Below are 17,400 nucleotides of genomic sequence, written 5' to 3' on the forward strand. Positions count from 1 at the left end.
ATGTTCTCTAGGTCCATCCATGTTATTACATGCTTCATAAGTTTATTCTGTCTTAAAGCTGCATAATATTCCATCGAATGTATATACCACAGTTTGCTTAGCCACTCGTCTGTTGATGGACATTTTGGCTGTTTTCATCTCTTTGCAATTGTAAATAATGCTGCTATAAACATTGGTGTGCAAATGTCCATTTGTGTCTTTGCCCATAAGTCCTTTGAGTAGATACCTAGCAATGGTATTGTTGGGTCGTACGGCAATCCTATATTCAGTTTTTTGAATATAGAACTGCCAATCTGCCTTCCACAGTGGTTGCACCATTTGACATTCCCACCAACAGTGGATAAGTGTGCCTCTTTCTCCGCATCCTCTCCAGCACTTGCCATTTTTTGTTTTGTTGATAATGGCCATTCTGGTGGGTGTGAGATGATATCTCATTGTGGTTTTGATTTGCATTTCTCTAATGGCCAGGGACATTGAGCATCTCTTCATGTGCCTTTTGGCCATTTGTATTTCCTCTTCTGGTAGGTGTCTGTTCAAGTCTTTTTCCCATTTTGTAATTGGGTTGGCTGTCTTTTTGTTGTTGTTGATTGAACAATCTCTTTATAAATTCTGGATACTAGACCTTTATCGATATGTCGTTTCCAAATATTGTCTCCCATTGTGTAGGCTGTCTTACTACTTTCTTGATGAAGTTCTTTGATGCACAAAAGTGTTTAATTTTGAGGAGCTCCCATTTATTTCTTTCTTTCTTCAGTGCTCTTGCTTTAGGTTTAAGGTCCATAAAATTGCCTCCAATTGAAAGCTTCATAAGATATCTCCCTACATTTTCCTCTAACTGTTTTATGGTCTTAGACCTAATGTTTAGATCTTTGATCCATTTTGAGTTAACTTTTGTATAGGGTGTGAGAGATGGGTCTTCTTTCATTCTTTTGCATATCGATATCTAGTTCTCTAGGCACCATTTATTGAAGAGACTGTTCTGTCCCAGGTGAATTGGCTTGACTGCCTTATCAAAGACCAAATGTCCATAGATGAGAGGGTCTATCTCTGAGCACTCTATTCGATTCCATTGGTCGATATATCTATCTTTATGCCAATACCATGCTGTTTTGACCACTGTGGCTTCATAATATGCCTTAAAGTCAGGCAGCGTGAGACCTCCAGCTTTGTTGTTTTCCCTCAAGATACTTTTAGCAATTCGGGGCACTCTGCCCTTCCAGATAAATTTGCTTATTGGTTTTTCTATTTCTGAAAAATAAGTTGTTGGGATTTTGATTGGTATTGCATTGAATCTGTAAATCAATTTAGGTAGGATTGACATCTTAACTATATTTAGTCTTCCAATCCAGGAACATGGTATGCCCTTCCATCTATTTAGGTCTTCTGTGATTTCTTTTAACAGTTTTTTGTAGTTTTCTTTGTATAGGTCTTTTGTCTCTTTAGTTAAATTTATTCCTAAGTACTTTATTCTTTTAGTTGCAATTGTAAATGGGATTTGTTTCTTGATTTCCCCCTCAGCTTGTTCATTGTTAGTATATAGAAATGCTACAGATTTTTGAATGTTGATCTGGTAACCTGCTACTTTGCTGTACTCATTTATTAGCTCTAGTAGTTTTGTTGTGGATTTTTCCAGGTTTTCGACATATAGGATCATGTCATCTGCAAACAGTGATAGTTTTACTTCTTCCTTCCAATTTTGATGCCTTGTATTTCTTTTTCTTGTCTAATTCCTCTGGCTAGAACCTCCAACACGATGTTGAATAATAGTGGTGATAATGGACATCCTTGTCTTGTTCCTGATCTTAGTGGGAAAGTTTACAATTTTTCCCCATTGAGGATGATATTAGCTGTGGGTTTTTCATATATTCCCTCTATCATTTTAAGGAAGTTCCCTTGTATTCCTATCCTTTGAAGTGTTTTCAACAGGAAAGGATGTTGAATCTTGTCAAATGCCTTCTCTGCATCAATTGAGATGATCATGTGATTTTTCTGCTTTGATTTGTTGATATGGTGTATTACATCAATTGATTTTCTTATGTTGAACCATCCTTACATACCTGGGATGAATCCTACTTGGTCATGATGTATACTTCTTTCAATATGTTGCTGGATTCGATTTGCTAGAATTTTGTTGAGGATTTTTACATCTATATTCATTAGAGAGATTGGTCTGTAGCTTTCTTTTTTTGTAATATCTTTGCCTGGTTTTGGTATGAGGGTGATGTTGGCTTCATAGAATGAATTAGGCCATTTTCCCTCCACTTTGATTTTTTTGAAGAGTTTGAGCAGAGTTGGTACTAATTCTTTCTGGATTGTTTGGTAGAATTCACATGTGAAGCCATCTGGTCCTGGACTTTTCTTTTTGGGAAGCTTTTGAATGACTGATTCAATTTCTTTACTTGTGATTGGTTTGTTGTGGTCATCTATTTCTTCTTGAGTCAAAGTTGGTTGTTCATGCCTTTCTAGGAACTCGTCCATTTCATCTACATTATTGTATTTATTAGTGTAAAGTTGTTCATAGTATCCTGTTATTACCTCCTTTATTTCTGTGAGGTCAGTGGTTATGTCTCCTCTTCCATTTCTGATCTTATTTATTTGCGTCCTCTCTCTTCTTCTTTTTGTCATTCTTGTTAAGGGCCCATCAATCTTATTGATTTTCTCATAGAACCAACTTCTGGTCTTATTGATTTTCTCTATTGTTTTCATGTTCTCAATTTCATTTATTTCTGCTCTAATCTTTGTTATTTCTTTCCTTTTGCTTGCTTTCGGGTCAGTTTGCTGTTCTTTCTCCAGTTCTTCCAAGTGGATAGTTAATTCCTGATTTTTGCCTTTTCTTCTTTTCTGATATAGGCATTTAGGGCAATAAATTTCCCTCTTAGCACTGCCTTTGCTGCATTCCATAGGTTTTGATATGTTGTGTTTTCATTTTCATTCACCTCGAGATATTTACTAATTTCTCTTGTAATTTCTTCCTTGACCCACTCATTGTTAAGAGTGTGTTGTTGAGCCTCCACGTATTTGTGGATTTTCTAGCACTCTGCCTATTATTGATTTCCAACTTCATTCCTTTATGATCCGAGAAAGTGTTGTGTATGATTTCAATCTTTTTAAATTTGTTGAGACTTGCTTTGTGACCCAGCATATGGTCTATCTTTGAGAATGATCCATGAGCATTGAGAAAAAAGTGTATCCTGCTGTTGTGGGGTGTAATGTCCTATAAATGTCTGTTAAGTCTAGCTCATTTATTGTAATATTCAAATTCTCTGTTTCTTTATTGATCCTCTGTCTAGATGTTCTGTCCATTGATGAGAGTGGGGAATTGAAGTCTCCAACTATTATGGTAGATGTGTCTATTTCCCTTTTCAGTGATTGCAGTGTATTCCTCACGTATTTTGGGGCATTCTGGTTCGGTGCATAAATATTTATGATTATTATGTCTTCTTGTTTAATTGTTCCTTTTATTAGTAGATAGTATCCTTCTTTGTCTCTTTTAACTGTTTTACATTTGAAGTCTAATTTGTTGGATGTTCGTATAGCTACTCCTGCTCTTTTCTGGTTGTTATTTGCATGAAATATCTTTTCCCAACCTTTCACTTTCAACCTATGTTTATCTTTGGGTCTAAGATGTGTTTCCTGTAGACAGCATATAGAAGAATCCTGTTTTTTAATCCATTCTGCCAGTCTATGTCTTTTGATTGGGGAATTCAGCCCATTAACATTTAGTGTTATTATTGTTTGGGTAATACTTTCCTCTACCATTTTGCCTTTTGTATTATATATATCATATCTGACTTTCCTTCTTTCTACACTCTTCTTCATACCTCTCTCTTCTGTCTTTTTGTATCTGACTCTAGTGCTCCCTTTAGTATTTCTTGCAGAGCTGGTCTCTTGGTCACAAATTCTCTCAGTGACTTTTTGTCTGAAAATGCTTTAATTTCTCCCTCATTTTTGAAGGACAATTTTGCTGGATATAGAAGTCTTGGTTGGCAGTTTTTCTCTTTTAGTAATTTAAATATATCATCCCACTGTCTTCTAGCTTCCATGGTTTTTGCTGAGAAATCTGCACATAGTCTTATTGGGTTTCCCTTGTATGTGATGGATTGTTCTTCTCTTGCTGCTTTCAAGATCCTCTCTTTCTCTTTGACCTCTGACATTCTAACTAGTAAGTGTCTTGGAGAACGCCTATTTGGGTCTATTCTCTTTGGCATGCGCTGCACTTCTTGGATCTGTAATTTTAGGTCTTTCATAAGAGTTGGGAAATTTTTAGTGATAATTTCTTCCATTAGTTTTTCTCCTCCTTTTCCCTTCTCTTCTCCTTCTGGGACACCCACAACACATATATTTGTGCGCTTCATATTATCATTCAATTCCCTGAGCCCCTGCTCAAATTTTTCTGTTCTCTTCCCTATAGTTTCTGTTTCTTTTTGGATTTCAGATGTTCCATCCTCCAGTTCACTAATGCTAGCCTCTGTCTCTTTAAATCTACCATTGTAGGTTTCCATTGTTTTTTTCATCTCTTCTACTCTGTCTTTCAATCCCATAAGTTCTGTGATTTGTTTTTTCAGACTTTCCATCTCTTCTTTTTGTTGATCTCATGTATTCTTCATGTCCTCCCTCAATTTATTGATTTGGTTTTTGAAGAGGTTTTTCATTTCTGTTCGTATATTCAGAATTAGTTGTCTCAGCTCCTGTATCTCATTTGAGCTATTGGTTTGTTCCTCTGACTGGGCCATATCTTCAATTTTCCTGGTGTGATTTGTTATTTTTTGCTGGCATCTGGGCATTTAATCAGATTTCCCTGAGTGTGGGACCCAGCAGGTAAAGACTTTCCTGTGAAGTCTCTGGGCTCTGTTTTTATTATCCTGCCCAGTATGTGGTGCTTCTCTGTCTGTGGGTCCCACCAGCAAAAGATGTTGTGGCTCCTTTAATTTTGGAAGACTCTCGCTGCTGGGTGTGTGGTGGAGACAGAAGAAAGGTTGTAGGTTGGTTTTAATGGCTTCAAATTGTGAAGTCCTGGGATCTGAATTCCTTGAGAGAGGGATTCCACCTGAGTTGCGTTTCACCCCTCCTGCGGGGAAGGTTCAGGTGGTAGAGAGCCCTGAAAGCAGCCTGTTTCTGCGTTCGGGGCACTTGCAACCTGTGTAATCCCAGCGCTGAGCCCAGAGGCAACGAAGCCTCTGTAGAAACAGCCGCAGAAGGCTCTGTTTCACCCCCTTTCCTCTTTTTCAGTTAGTCCAATCAGCGACTTCCACCTTGATCAGTTTCGCCTGAGCTGAGCACCTATTTTTAGTAGTCAGAAGTTGTTCATTAATGCCACTATTGGTGTTAGGTTGGGCTCAGTCTCTACTACTGTTGGAGACTCTTTCCTTTCCCTCTAGGAAGTCGCCTGTGGGGGAGGGTCGCCAGCTGCCGCGGCTTGGGGAACCGCTGTTCCAAGGCTCCCAGCCGGCCCGGGAAGCCGCGTGTGTGGAAGGGGCTGCAGTCGCCGGCCGCCGCAGCTTGGGGAACCGCCGATCCAAAGCTCCCAGCCAGTCCGGGAAGGAGGGAGGGAGGGGCTCCGGCCGCCAGCTGCCGCAGCCTGGGGAAGCACGCGCCTCTCGGGGACCTCACCGCAGCAGAGTCTCTTAACTGGTCCAGCCATTCCAGAATGGGGTACGCTGTGTGTCTGATCTCTGTCGTGGCTCTGGGAGCTGTTCTGTACTATTTCTAGTTCTTTAGTAGTTGTTCTGGAGGAGGAACTAAGACCCGCATGCCTTACTAAGCCGCCATCTTCCCTGGAAGTCTTTCAGTTTCCAGATAAATGTACTTCTGTTCTGTTTTTAAAGTCAAATAAATTAAACTTCATTCTTTTTTAATTAAAAAAAGCATGTACAGCATGATCCCATCTTTATTAAAGTATTCCTATATGATTATATATTATATGTATATATATATTTTTATATTTATATATTGCCTTCTATCTCTGTGCATGCAAAGAGCTATCTGGAATGGTGAGGGATTATTTATTTTGTTTTGTCTTTTTAAAAATTTTTGTTTACATTTTATATATAGCTTGGATTTAAGGTATGTATACATTTGAACAGAAATAATTATAAAAATCATGCGTTTGCTAAGACTGTGATCCAGAAATTCTCTTTACATTATCTTTAATCGCTAATTAATCATTCCATGGACATCTGAAAAATGTTCCAAAGAATCAGCACTGAAAACACTGCTTGCTTTGCTTTATTTCTTAAGTCCTGGGCAATCGTCCAAGAGAACCAAGAGATTTTTACTGTAATAAGACTTTGTGTAAAAAATGCTCTAGTCCAAGTTAGAAATTGGCAGAAATGACATTTTCCTTTCCTTGGTCCCTTTATCTACATTCTGTTGTGCGAGTTGTAAGAAAGAAGACTAGAAGGTGCCATTCACTACAAAAGCGAAGGTGCACCCTGGGATGGCCACACCAGGCTGTCGTTCACTTAATTACACTGGACAGGTTTTATCAATCAACAGGTTGTGTCGCTCACAGCAGATGCAGTGTGCTTGGAAATCTCAGGAGATATCTATCTTAGAGAGCTTACTCTTTCTGGGGTGGGGGTTGGTGAAGGCGGTGGAGACACAATAACCAGGACCAGAAAACAGAACACTCAGTGTAGTAAACTGTCACTGATGCTAAAAGAAGCGTTCAGTTTGAGCAAGAGTGGAAAGTGGTTCTTGGATTCTCCCACTGAAGCACCCCCATGGGCCTATGTCTGCTAAGTGAGCTCCATATACTCCTTTCTCTATGGAATCAAAATTTACATCCCTTCAGATTTTCTTCTTAGATTGCTGGGGGGAAGAAGGTAAGCTAGGCAAATTCATCTCACGGTTTAATGTACCTCGGTCCTTCCCCGGGGGCATTTTCATTTTAGTGACAGATCTGGAGATGGTGAAGTCTGTTAGGACAAATGAACGAAATCACATGGCATGCATAAAGGGTAAGTATCTTAAGATAGAGAGTTTTACTGATGGCCTCCCAAAACAATCCTGTGTAAACACCGCCCCACTCTACAAACCTTGAGATTCTGGAAGGGTCATCAGTTCACGAGAAAAGGGTGGGTTACTTGACCCTATGTTGTTCTCTGCAAAAATGTCCACCTGGTAAAGTGTTTGGGGCTCCAGGCCCTTGAGCTGGTACTGGGTGATGGTGGCGTTCTTGATCTTCACATCGACGTGCTGGTCTTCATTCTCCCCCTGGACTTTGTATCGGATGATAACGGAGGAGATAGAATAGCCATCCAATATCATCCAAGAGATGACGGCCGAGGAGTCAGTGACGTTGGAGATCTTGATGCTTTCCGGTCGAGGAGGGAGAACTAGAAAAATTTAAAGGACATGATGCCACTTAAGATACCCCTGCCTCAGTTCCAACCCACCCTCCTCCCTAGCCTGGCTGTCGGTGCTGCCATGGGCAACCCTGTATGCCCAATAGTTTTTATATCTGTGTTTTCTTTCCTGTAACCAAGCCAAGCATCTGAATGACAGAGATTGTCTCGCATACCTAGGCCACTAACCTCTTTCTGTAATAGGGATTGACTGATTACAACACTTTCAGAATTCATATTTAGCCAAAACTGTGTTTCTCAAAATGGATTATAAAATACCTTTGCTACAAAAGTATATCATATGCTCATCGTACAATTTAAAATTATCTATTAAAAATATACAAATTTAAAAGCAAAAAAAATGCCTATAAATCAGTAAGAAAAGACAAACAGCAAATGGGTAAAGTATATCAATATGTACGTCACAAAGGAAGAAATCCAAATCTCCAACAAAAATAAGAAAAAGCACCCAACTTTCCTAGTTGTCAAGGAAATGCAAATTGAAATTAACAATGAGCTACCATCTTTTACCTTTGATATTGGCAAAAACAAAAATGTCTGATAATATCAAGTGATACAGATATAAGAAAAGGATATACAGAGATATATATATAGGAAATGGTAAAACATACTCCTGGACAGAATACACATTGAAGAACAATTTCAAAGAGAAATGACCTATCAGTTCCACTTCTGGACAGATACTCTAAAATAGCTCTCAGACCAATGCACGTGGAGACATGCATCAGGATGGTCACTGCAGTTTTGTTTGTAATAGTTAAATAAAAGTGAAAACAGCTTAAATGCCTATCTAAAAGGGAATGGAGAAATGAAATGATGTATACATAAGATAGAATATTATACAGAAGTTAAATAAGATATCAGATCGAAATGTATAAAGATGATAAATAAAAAATCACATTGTTTATTCAAAAAAGCAAGATGAAAGGGAGGTGTAGCAGTGGCTCAGTGGCAGAATTCTCATCTGCCATGCTGAGATCGATTCCCAGAGCCTGCCCATGCCAAAAAAAGAAAAAAGTAAGATGAAGTATATGTATACTTATGGATATATATGTAATAAAATTATATAAAAGTGAATGGAAAGATGGGCGGTACATGATGGCACAGTGGCAGAAATCTCACTTGCCATGCTGGAGAGCCGGGTTCAATTCCCAGAGCCTGCCTATGCCAAAACAGAAAAGTAAAAAAAGGGAATGGAAAGATACAGAACAAATTCATAATTTTATTATCTCTGGGAAGAAAGGACTAGAACTGGAGTAAGGATGATGGTCAAAGGGATTTGTGATATAGCTGTATTGCATTCTTAGTTTCACAAATTAAGAAAAAGGCTGAAAGCTTATATGACCAGTTGTTAACAATTGCTCATTCTGGGTGGTAGGAATGTGGATATGTATCACTCTCTGAATTGTCCTATAATTATTAAATTATATATTTTTTTAAAAATGAGGAAGAATCGCTAAACACTGATAATGCAGTTCAGATTTCCATGAGTCACTGGCAAAAGAAAAGAATGGCTGGAGAAAATTATTGCATCTGCTTCCACACCCTGGAACAAGGAAGTAGAAAACCTACTGCAGCAGAGAGAGACAGATATAAGGAGGCAGTGAGGGACCAAAGTGGCCCCTGACTTAAGTGGTAGTTGGTGTGGTCAAGAAAGAGCTAGTCCTTTCACAGGTGACAAAATGTTACTCAAACCAAAGCTCTACTGAATGACCAAAAATGTCTGATACTACAAGGAAACTCCAGATGTTCCATCTAATTTTAAATGATCAACAGAGAAAGCCTGGACTGCAGAATATTGTGAAAGAAAGTGATCTTATTACTCTCAGATTTATATAGCAATCCCAAGTAGGGTCTGTTATGAAGACTTTTCAAGCAAAGTTACTTGGCTTTTAAGATTAGGAAAGACCCATCTGCAAGTATTCAGCATCTGTTTGCATATAGATACACAATGATCCTTGGTTGATCCTTGATTAAACAAGCCCTAGAAAACCTTATCAGTGCTATTAATTTACTTAATAAATATCTCCACACCAAGCAAAGGTACATTTTAGCACAGTCCTGCCCGAATTCTTGCAAACTCAAATACATTGCGATTTCTTACATATTAACAGGTTATTAAATGAGATTTGGTGGGAGAAGTGGAGGAGGGCAGAAACAAATTAAGTTCTGTTCCCAACTGATTGCCTTCAATGATTACTGAGAAATGGTCTTGAAGTGATGGTAGTAAATCTAAACAGCAGGAGCTGAGAATGTTGCTCAGGTGAAACTGGAAGTTACTTACTGTCGCTAAGGGTCCAAGCAGAGATCGCCTCACTCCATTCCCCCTGGGCCTTGGTGTTCACTCTAGCTCGGACTATATACTGCTCCCTGGGGTGTAAATTGTTAAGTAGCACTGAAGTCAAGTTGCCTGGCACTTTAATGTTCTGATGATCGCTTTTCATTTGCACAGAGCTCCTTTCCACTTCAACATAAAACTCATCATCTGAGCTTGGAAATATTGGTTGCCAGGTCAAATTCAGAGCCGTCTGACTTTTTGGGAGCAGACTGAGACCCCTTGGAGGAGGGAGGCCTAGAAGAAATCAGAAACATAATCATTAGACATAGATTGGAGGTAAGAACAGCCTCAAAGGGAAGCTTTAAAGAAGATTCTTGGAATCTAGCAGAATGTACAACTTCATAAGATATCAAAGAAATGCAAGATAACAGCCAAGTAAGAGCTTTTTCCCCATCAAAAGAGTAAATCTTTAAAATAATTCTCCATTTGATGAACAATTTAGGGATATTTTTCAAGATTCCTAGAAATGACCATATTTTGGGGCCCCATAATCTGACTACCAAGTATTTATTCTAAGGGAATAATCCTAAGGAAGAGAAAAGGCTATGCACATGAAAATATCTATTACAACTTTATAATAGGAAAAAAAATTGGAAGAAACCTAAATTCTCAGAAATAGGGAAATATGTTAATAAATTATTATATAGCCATCTAATGGATTAAAGTAGATAATTAGGAGGATTATTTAAACCCATTAAAATATTTATATTATGAGAAAAAATGTCTGATTGTAGCTTGGCAAAGTCATGTCTACAACTGGATAAGGATGGGAATGAAATTGATAAAAATGAAAAAAAGTTTTGGGCAAGGTTGTGGGATTATGGATGAGTATCCAGTGTTTCATTTTGTTATTGTTTTGCCATTTTAAGCAATATACTTTTAAAGCAATTATGGGTTTTTTCCTTTGCAAGGAGACTTTCAGACGTCCTAACAGCTGTGGTGGCTGGCCCAGTCCTACCTGCTCTGATTGCTTCAAGTTATTGGCTATAGTCACATACTGTCTAGACATAATTTTCCCATGTAACCAAGAAGTTTGGATTAAGGGATGATTTTGATTACTGCATCATTATATAGACATTCCTTTTTTGTTTTCTGGTATATTGGAGTAGACAGAGGGAAATACCTGTTTCTCCTCCCCTTCATGAATATTCTCATTGGAAGGAAGTACACAGGTTCAAAGAGCTTTACGAATTAGTTATCAAATTTATTTCTGATCGTATGCAGTCTGGATAAATAAACACTATAGGTGAGATGGATAGTATTTTTATTATTTTCCATACTAAGATGATATTTTCTGATTAAAGTTAATTTTGTTTGTTGGAAAGTGTGTGAAGTGAATTTTATTTGTATCTAACTGCAAGCGCTGGATGGATATGGAAAGCTGTAGAAGGCTTGAGAAAGTGAATTTTGTTTGTTGTAGTCATTGTCGACTAAAGCCTTGAATGCATATGGAAAGTTAAAGAAGGTTTATAAGAGTGAATTCTGTCTGTCGTAGTTAATGCTGACAAAAATTTGATAACCGTGTTTATAACATTAAAAAAAAAGTTTTGTGTCAAACTGTATATTCATACAAAACTGAAGTTCAGTTTCCTCTCTATTAAAATAATGAGGATTGTTTGCCTGTTCTTAATGAAAAGTCATAGGAAATTTTTCTTAACCCATACAAGTACTCTATCTAGAACACAAAGATTTTATATCAGGATAATATCCTTGTTAATGTTTATGTTGACATTATCATCCTTTATTTCAGAAGACTTATCTTTTCACTTATAAAATAAAATTGTTACAAAGGATTTGTTCTTTCATGTTGTAAATGTGAGGAGCTAAAATAGTTTAACATATTACATAGTGGATGTTTGCGAAGTATTACAATAATTAAAAGGGATTTTCTATCCCTTTGCTAGCTAAATTTGTACAGGTAAAATATCATTCATATATTTTGAGATTTTTATAAAAATTCCTAAAGCCTTGACAATGTTCTCACTGTCCATGTTATATCCTGATACTGACAAGTATGTTAGACAACGGTATGATGTCGTTAGTAAAAGTTTTAGTTATTCTTAGAAAAGAATCATTGAAAGATCATAGAGACAGTCAAATTTACTTGTCAGTTGCACTGCTTTTCTCTAATACCTCTCTAAAAGTATATGTGGTGAGCTATAGGTCAGAGCTCCATCTGTAATAAGAAAAGACTTTAAAAGAGAGGCAGGACAAATACGTAAATTATATTCTGTTTAACCAGCAAATATGTAAAAGTGAAAAAGAATAAAACCTCTGCTATGGTTTGTTAACATAAAACAACTGTCTAATGTTTTTATCTCTGAAAGTAGCTTCATTTAAAAATGCTCATAAAAATTAAAGCTTAGATTATAAGCTTTAACCATTATGTTTAAATTCTGAAATGCTTTGCTCTTTGTATAACCTAGCAGTTCCCTGGAATTTTAAGTATCTGTGTGACACCTGAGACTCAGATTTAGTTCTCCAGCTCTGAAAGTCAGCATATCTTTATACAGCAACTTTAGAAAAATAGAACTGAAAAAGATCAAACTCTGATTAAAGATGTGACTGAACCTGATCTGGTTAAAACTAAGTTAAATCAATATACAAGGTAAATATATATATACATACATACATACACTGTCTGTACTTTAAAGCTTTAACTTTTGTGAGACAAAAAGAAAAATGCTTATCCAAAATTTAAATTTTCTGTAGCATGTTATCTAATTTAATCTGTCTAGTTAGTTTATTTAAACAATCTAATTCAGCTTTATTTGATACAGAAACTAGAATAAGTGATAAAATCTTAATATTCTGTACAAATTAATGGTATATCATGTTATTTTTCAAAGTATTTTGAACAGAAAGTGAAAAAGTATTTGCAAAGTCCCTTGAGGGACTGGGAAAAAATGTAACTATTAAACTTCTCCACCTGGGGAATTTCTGACATTTTCTTAAGCAAGAGGTACTCCCAATTTAATAAGTCAAGGCCTCAATCTTGAGGCTTGTCCTTATGAAACTTATTTTTATGATAGCAAACTGAACCTACTTATAATTAATGCCTAAGAGCCAACTCCAGAGAACCTTGGATGTTACTCAAATGTGATCTCTCTCTAAGCCAAACTCTGACCTTCTCCCCTATGTGGGACATAATTTCCAGGAGTGTAAGCCTGGCCCTGGCATCATGAGACATAGTCCCAAAGATGAGCCTGGCCCTGACATCATGGATTAGTTCACCTAAATGGGGAAAAGAAATAGAGTTTCAATGGCTAAGAGATTTTATATCAAGTCAAGAGGTCATTCTGGAACAGCTGCTCTTATGCAAGTTTCAGGCAGATACTGCAAACTGCCACAATATGGCAAACCCCAACCAACAGCATTTCTAGAAACCCTGAACAATATCCTAAGCTCTATAAAAATTTTACTTATTAAGTTTGTTTTTCAGAGACTTAAAACCTCCAGATTGTTCCGATGCCAGAACACTGAAGCATCTGAAACCCAGGAATACTGGACTACACAAGAACAACAGTTTCACCCCTCTGCCCCTTAATGACAATGCACCTTTTCAGCCTTGAAGAAGTTAGAAAATGTCACCCAGTTATCCCTCAAGATTGAGAGATAATTATCAAATGACAGGGAGGAATTATAACTAAGAAATTAGGATTTAAGGGATGATTTTGATTACTGATTACTGAATCATTAGACAGATGTTCCATATTGTTTTCTGGTATATTAGAGTAGACATGGGAAATACCTGAACCTCTAAATTGTAATCCAGTTGCCTTGATCACTTATAATGAGTGTATATCCTGTATCTTCTGCTCCCATGATTGTAAAAACCTTGTGACTAACCTTCATTTGTATCCATTTATCCAGTTTTTCAACTTCAGAGTCTTGTAATCACTAAAGATAGCCCCTAATGTTTACTAATAAAGGGTCTTGGGTAAGCCCAGAACTAACCTACCTCAAGCCCAAAATTATCTTGATAACAGCCTAGTTCTATGCGCAGTAGCTTAGACTTTAACCTACAAGTCACCTGTACCTCATTATAACATTAAATAGCATGCCCATCATATTAAGCCCTACCATTTTCTTACATAAGTTCTGTGACTAAGCAGGTAATCAATCTGCACATACTCAATAATAAGATCACCTCTAATTACCTCATCTGGGCCCACTGTGCTCATTATCCTAAAATCTGCCCATTTTTTAATTTTATAAAACTATCAGAATTACTGCAGTTTGGGGAGACATCTTTTGGCCTGATAAGCCGTCTGATCTCCTGTTACACACCTAGTAAGAAAGTTTTTCTCTCTTTGAAACCCTGGTGTCTCAGGAATTGGTCATTTGAGAGCACTGGACAAAAGAATCCACCACCTTTGTCCAGTACCACCCACACGAACCTGGACTATCACAGGGAAAGCTAACTGGAAATAAAATATGGGTTTTGAAGTCAGAAAGTCAGAAGCGTGCCACTTTAGTATTGTAATTTTGGGCAAATGCATAACCTCTACAAGTTTTTTTTACAACTGAAACAAAAATCCCCACCTCCCAAATTCAGGAGAAATAAATGAGATAATGGATGTGAAAATGCTTGGAAGGTGTTAGGGGCTCAATTTACATTAGTTTCTTTATTTCTTTCCTTCCTTCCTTCCTGCCCGCTGCCCAGCCTTCTCTCTTTCCTTCGTAAGGTGTCATATCTTATATCAAGATAAACAGAGGCTGAATCAGATAGAGCAGGACCACATGTTTTGTATCAGATAATAGCAGTAAATTGATTATTAAAATCCTGGTTAGCAAATTCTTTTAAAACATTGGATAGTGATCCTCTAACTTATGCATTCTCAGTGGGAAGTTATGTCCCCTAAGGAAGCAAGAATTTGTTGGGGATGGGGGTGGGGTATGAGAAAATTTTTTATTCCAGTAGTTTCTGAAGGGCCACAATACATAAGCAGATACACATTACATCTGCGGTATGAAAATTCTGCAGAGGCTGAGAGGGGGTTAGGACAAAAATGTCCTAAAAATCCCTTGGGGGTGAGGATGGGGGACAAAAATGAAAAACAAAGGCTGAGAAAGAATGCTCTAACTCTTGATGGTAAGAGAAATGCTTTCTAGTGAGAGAATTGGCCTCCCTCTTGTCCTCTTTCTGCCATGTGTTCAGAAAAAGTTCACTTCCCTCCCCTTCTTGCCTCCCTGACCTTTACCACCTCAATCAACACACTTATAAATAGTGCAGCTGCCAGATGAATTTAAAAAAAAATCAGCAAAATTCAAATGATGGGAAAAGAACCTTCAAAAATTTCCCTTCCCACCCGCCCTTATGAAGTGCTTTGAAATATTCCAAGCGATCTCTAAATGCATCCTGACTGGAACATATTCTGGAGGCTGAAAACCAGGCAGTAGGAGGCTGTGAAGTGTATTATGTTCTCTTCCATAAACAGTTTCCATCTGAGATAGGTTATGAACTCCCTTTTTGATTCATCACCACTGACCTGAGCAGGAATTACCTACCATTTGCCCTTGAACAGCACCCTTACAAGATGTCAGAGGCCCCTTTGATCCCAGACATGGAAGGTCCCTTAATCCTCCAATTTATTTATTTCTAGTAATCAAGCCTTAACTATTGTTTCTGATTTTGCTTTTTACATTCACAACCCCATGGGTTCCAAGGGAGCCATTTCTTACTTGCATAATGCTTCTACAAGCACCAGAGTAGCCCGAGTGCCATTTGGTTCTCTAAGGATGCTGCCGATCACATGAAAACTAGCTGGTTGCTGTGAAGGGGGTTGTTTGTTAGGGGAACACATTCCCTGCAGAAGGAGAGCTAGGTGTTCTTCCTAATTGTTTCACTAACTCATTCCATATTCTGCTGCCTTAGTAAATGGGCTAGAAACAGAAAAATCTATCAGTTGAGAGGAAAATGATACCTTTGGCTCCACGGTAAATATCATGATAATAATTAGAAAAAGAGAATATGGAGTCTGAAGATCTCGGTTTAAAAGTTCTGGATTTGGCATGCATAAGATGCTTTACCCTGGCAAGCTGTTAAACCACTCTGACACTCTACTTTTCAATCCATAAAATGGGGAACACGATAATTCCTATACTCCACCATAATATGAACTATTTAACTTTTTTTTTTTTTGCATGGGTAGGCACCGGGAATCGAACCCAGGTCTCCAGCACACCAGGCAAGAACTCTGCCACTGAGCCACCGCAGCCCACCCCACCACAACATGAATTAAACATAGATGAGCTTGAAACTGTACAGCACTAAGCAGGAGATAGTAAGAAGTATTATACACAGTGAACAAGTCAAAGAACCAGAACAACCATCACACCAATGTTTCAAAGGAGGTTAGGAGGGCAGCAGAAAGCTGGAGCCCAGGGTAGCACCAAGAGGATGTCACAGGTTCAAGGGCTCCTTAATCAACATACTATAGAAAGTCAATAGATACCAACTAACATGGATACCGGGAGAAATGTTGCTATACCTGTCATTTAAAATGTGTGGTTCTAGGACTAGTGGTTTCAAGATTCATTAGAAATGCAAATTCTTGGGCTCCATCACTGCCCCAAATCTAGTGAATCAGAAACCCTGGGGACCCGGCTCAGCAATTTTTGGTTAAAAAGAAGTCCTCTAGGCAATGTTGATAGATGCTAACGTTTGAGAACTATGAAAGAGCAGAGGAATTAAAAAGGGCTGCCTCCTGGTAGCAGGACTGGGAAGGTGGAAGTGGGGCCTGGGGTAAAGCAGGGACTGCTGTCCTTTAGATAAAAGCCTTTCATTCTATTTGATGTTTTAACTGTGTGCACAGATCACTTTGAAACATGAAAAATTATTTTCAAAAATAAATAGACGAGGATTTCTGGACTTACACGTGTGGCAAGAACCTGGCCTGGGCCGTTAAAATGGAAACAGGAAGCTGGTGATACAATACTGGAGCCAAGGTTCAATCCAGTTGCTAGAGAATAAATCCCATTAGCTAAGGGATGTCCCTGCCCTCCTGAAAGCTCATCTGCTTCCTTCTCTGTCCCCTCGGATTTCTGCAGAACCCCTCCTTCAGGGAGGCAGGGGAGGAGCCCCACCCAAATAAAGGAAGAGTTTGGCTCAAAGTTGATGGCCTTCCTGTCACTTTCCCCACCCTTTCAAAAGCAAACTCCTTCCCCGTCCATCCCCACCCACCCACTCACCCACCACCACCCTTCCTGGTCTTCCTTCCTCTTTCCCCTTCCTCCCCCTCCCACCCTGCTCGTGGATAAATGCCCGTTGGCTTGGACTGACCGATAGAAGCTGTTGTGAAGCGTCTCACCGGGCCCGGGTGCCCCTCCCCGCCCTCTCCGCGCCGGATCAGCTGCACACAAAGCTCGTACTCGGTTCGAGGTTCCAAATAGTTGAGTATAACAATCTCATTTGACACTACAAGGAGGGAAAGTTCAGGAAATTTAAGTCGGCATTCTCTGACATTCTTTAAATCCGGATTGTTGTGATTGTCATGTGAAGTAGTGTTAGGTTTTGAAAAATGCAACGTCTTAGTGAAACCCAGAGGCAATTCCATCGCCATTCCTGATAGTAGGAAAACAGGGCTTTTAAAAGGAAGTTTCTAGGTTATAATGTACACATTAATCTATGTATCTCTGTGCCACTTAGTGCTTTTATCTCTATTCATTTGTAGCGTAAAACCTCACAAATCT

The 17,400-nt window shown here is 38.4% G+C and overlaps 1 protein-coding gene across 3 annotated transcripts in view; it reads right to left on the reverse strand.

Moving 5' to 3' along the window:
* The window catches only part of TEK (TEK receptor tyrosine kinase), a 121,324-nt gene that overhangs the window by 18,878 nt on the left and 85,046 nt on the right, over positions 1-17,400 (reverse strand). For all 3 annotated transcript variants that reach the window (XM_077147995.1, XM_077147994.1, XM_077147992.1), the window contains 3 exons: positions 16,991-17,125; positions 9,652-9,939; positions 7,038-7,337 (listed from right to left, as the gene is read on the reverse strand). In XM_077147995.1, coding sequence (XP_077004110.1) covers positions 7,038-7,337; positions 9,652-9,939; positions 16,991-17,125 — 723 coding nt within the window. The remainder of the gene's footprint in view (positions 1-7,037; positions 7,338-9,651; positions 9,940-16,990; positions 17,126-17,400) is intronic.

The sequence above is a fragment of the Tamandua tetradactyla genome, chromosome 2 (genome assembly GCF_023851605.1).
Source record: "Tamandua tetradactyla isolate mTamTet1 chromosome 2, mTamTet1.pri, whole genome shotgun sequence".
In the NCBI taxonomy this organism is placed as follows: domain Eukaryota; kingdom Metazoa; phylum Chordata; class Mammalia; order Pilosa; family Myrmecophagidae; genus Tamandua; species Tamandua tetradactyla.